At 35.9% G+C, this 2458-nt stretch overlaps 1 protein-coding gene across 1 annotated transcript; it reads right to left on the bottom strand.

The window, feature by feature from the left end:
- Positions 1 to 323: 323 nt before the first annotated feature.
- On the bottom strand, positions 324 to 1382 carry LOC115876145 (craniofacial development protein 2-like). The gene has a single exon (XM_030891830.1). The coding sequence runs from the start codon at positions 1380 to 1382 to the stop codon at positions 324 to 326; it is 1059 nt and encodes a 352-aa protein (XP_030747690.1).
- Between the last annotated feature and the right edge of the window lie 1076 nt (positions 1383 to 2458).

Raw genomic sequence — 2458 nt, 5'->3', positions numbered from 1 at the left:
TGTCGTTGCCACTCATCACATCGGTCTTTATTTGTCATTAATACTTGTCCACTAGCGTTGTGCAGTACTGATACCAATTTTCTCTTCTGTAATTTTATTCTTCAGCTTTTTATGTAAGTTAAAATCATCGTGTAAGCTTTGAAGGTGTTCTATTACTTTACAGGATTCCTGAAGGCATATTTATTTTGCTTCTTTAATCTTTTTGCAAATTACCCGATGCATTCGTAAGTGCTGGACATGATCGTTGTTCTTTTGTATTTTCTTCTTTCTTTCATGAGGCCTAATATTTCTTGCGTCATCCACTTCTTTCGTGCTTTTGTTTTTTAGGGTTTAATCATTTCATCTATATTTTCATTTCTTAGTGAAACTTTGATATCCTGCCAATTGTCTTCAACGCTTTTGTTTTCAGATGGTGTTACAATTGTGTGCATGTTGCCATTCACTTCCTGTGATAGGTTCTTTAGAATTTCAGGTTCCTTTAATATCTCCTGTTGCATTCGTGATCTTTTAATCGGTTTGCTATTCTTTTTAAGCCTTATGTTTAGTTTTGAGCAAAGTAAGTTATGGTCTGAGTGCACATCTGCTCCAGGATAAGTTTTTGTTGGTTTAATACAGTTGCGGAAACGCCGGTTGATTAATATATAATCGATCTGATTTCTTACAACGTTTTCCTGCGTGTGTTGGGGTAATGTCCATGTATACAATCTTCGGTATGGTAATTTATACCAGGTATTCGTAATGAGATATATTCTTCTTCCTGACAAAACTGTACGTCGATTTCCTCTGGCATTGCATACGCCTAAGCCGTATTTTCCGCTGACGTTTTCTCTTGTTTCCCTGCCTACCTTTGCATTCCAATCTCCAATGATTAAAGTGATTTCGTCCTTTTTTGTCGCTTTTAATTTTGATGTGCTGATGTGCTGATAAAACATTTCAAGTTCTCCATCGTCATGATCAGTGGTGGGGGCATATACCTGTACAATGTTAATATTTACAGGTTTTATCGCTAGCTGTAGTAGCATTACTCTGTCCGAAAACGGCACAAAATTTCGTACAGAGTTACCTAAAGATTTGCTTATTATTATAGCCACCCCATTTTTATGAGATCTATCTCGAGTTCCCGATGTGTATACTGCATAGTCTTCCGAATGAAAAGTGGTTGCATCAGACCATCTGGTTTCGCACACTCCTGTTATTTGTATGTCCATTCTCTGAATTTCTAACAATAAGTTCCTCAATTTTCCTGCTTCATAAAGTGTTCGAACATTCCATGTTCCAATTTTGAAAGATTTTTTATTTTTCAGCCCGGGGATTCTTAGCACCCCTGTCCCATCTAAGGGACGTCGGGAACTTGGGGCCGTTTTCATTTCTGTGTTTGTCATGATGATTGTTCTTGGGAAAGTTTAGTGCAGTGGTTTCCCCTTGCCTTCTACACCGCTATACATTTGCCGCTTCTGTGACTGTCACCACGCCGAATGTTTTCTGAATACAACCATTCCAATCCTTGTGATCTCTGTTTGCATTCAGTACTATGACAACTAGCTGCCATTGTCTAGGTCAGTTTTTTGGTTCGCCCCGTATATTTAATAAATATAAAAAAAATTCTAAAATATTTTAGAAAACAAAAATAAATTAATTATAAATATATAAACAGTAATTATTTACATCAACAAAGCTCTACTTCTTAACAGCACTTGAGGGACATAAAGGACCTTTATTACCGCCATCCCGTTCAAAATATTCTAATAAAATTGCAATGAGTTTTTTACTGCTATTAAGCTATCTCGTGGCCGGCCGTAGCTCCAGCGTTAGTGTGTCGATCTGCGGAGCAGAAGGTACTGGGTTCGATCCCCAGCCAGTACGGTCGCTTTATTTATTTAAATAAAAATATTTATTTATCTAAATATAGCGACCAACGAGCAGCCATCTTAAGGAAGGCAATGGCAAACCACCTTGAGTATATTTGCCTTGTACAGCCTCTCAAAATAAGCTCCGTAACGTTGGAACCCACTTTCAAGTAAAGTTTTCGATTTTTGGCTTATTATTAGCTACAAACGATGCAATTGATTGTACTAAATTCAATTTTTTAGTAGTACTAATAATTAGCCAGAAAAAGTAAACAATTGAGCGCAATGTAATAAAGAGAGAAAATATTGTTTTAACAAAGGTCTAAAAACCTTCAAAATCGTTTGTAGTTTCAGTCAGTCAATTAACATAGTTTGACATAATGTCTTTAGTTGTATACAAACTACAAACAATGCAATTGATTGTTGTAAATTTAATTTTTTTGTAGTACTAATAATTAGCCAGAAAAAGTAAACAGTTGACCGCAATGATTTCTTTCGCATTCCGGCATGCACGATTGATAACTTGTTTCAATGTGGTCTGTGGTCTCAACTAAATATTTAGTTAGGCAATTTAGTTTTATATTATAGTTTTTCAAATCTCACTTTGACCA

Source organism: Sitophilus oryzae, unplaced genomic scaffold (genome assembly GCF_002938485.1).
Source record: "Sitophilus oryzae breed Bouriz unplaced genomic scaffold, Soryzae_2.0 scaffold_140_pilon_pilon, whole genome shotgun sequence".
Classification (NCBI taxonomy): Eukaryota; Metazoa; Arthropoda; class Insecta; order Coleoptera; family Curculionidae; genus Sitophilus; species Sitophilus oryzae.
This window is presented reverse-complemented; position numbering and strand designations above follow the sequence as displayed.

Bases quoted from the DNA above. Each gene is read 5' to 3' on its own strand.
- LOC115876145 (XM_030891830.1), bottom strand. From the start codon at position 1,382: ATGACAAACACAGAAATGAAAACGGCCCCAAGTTCCCGACGTCCCTTA.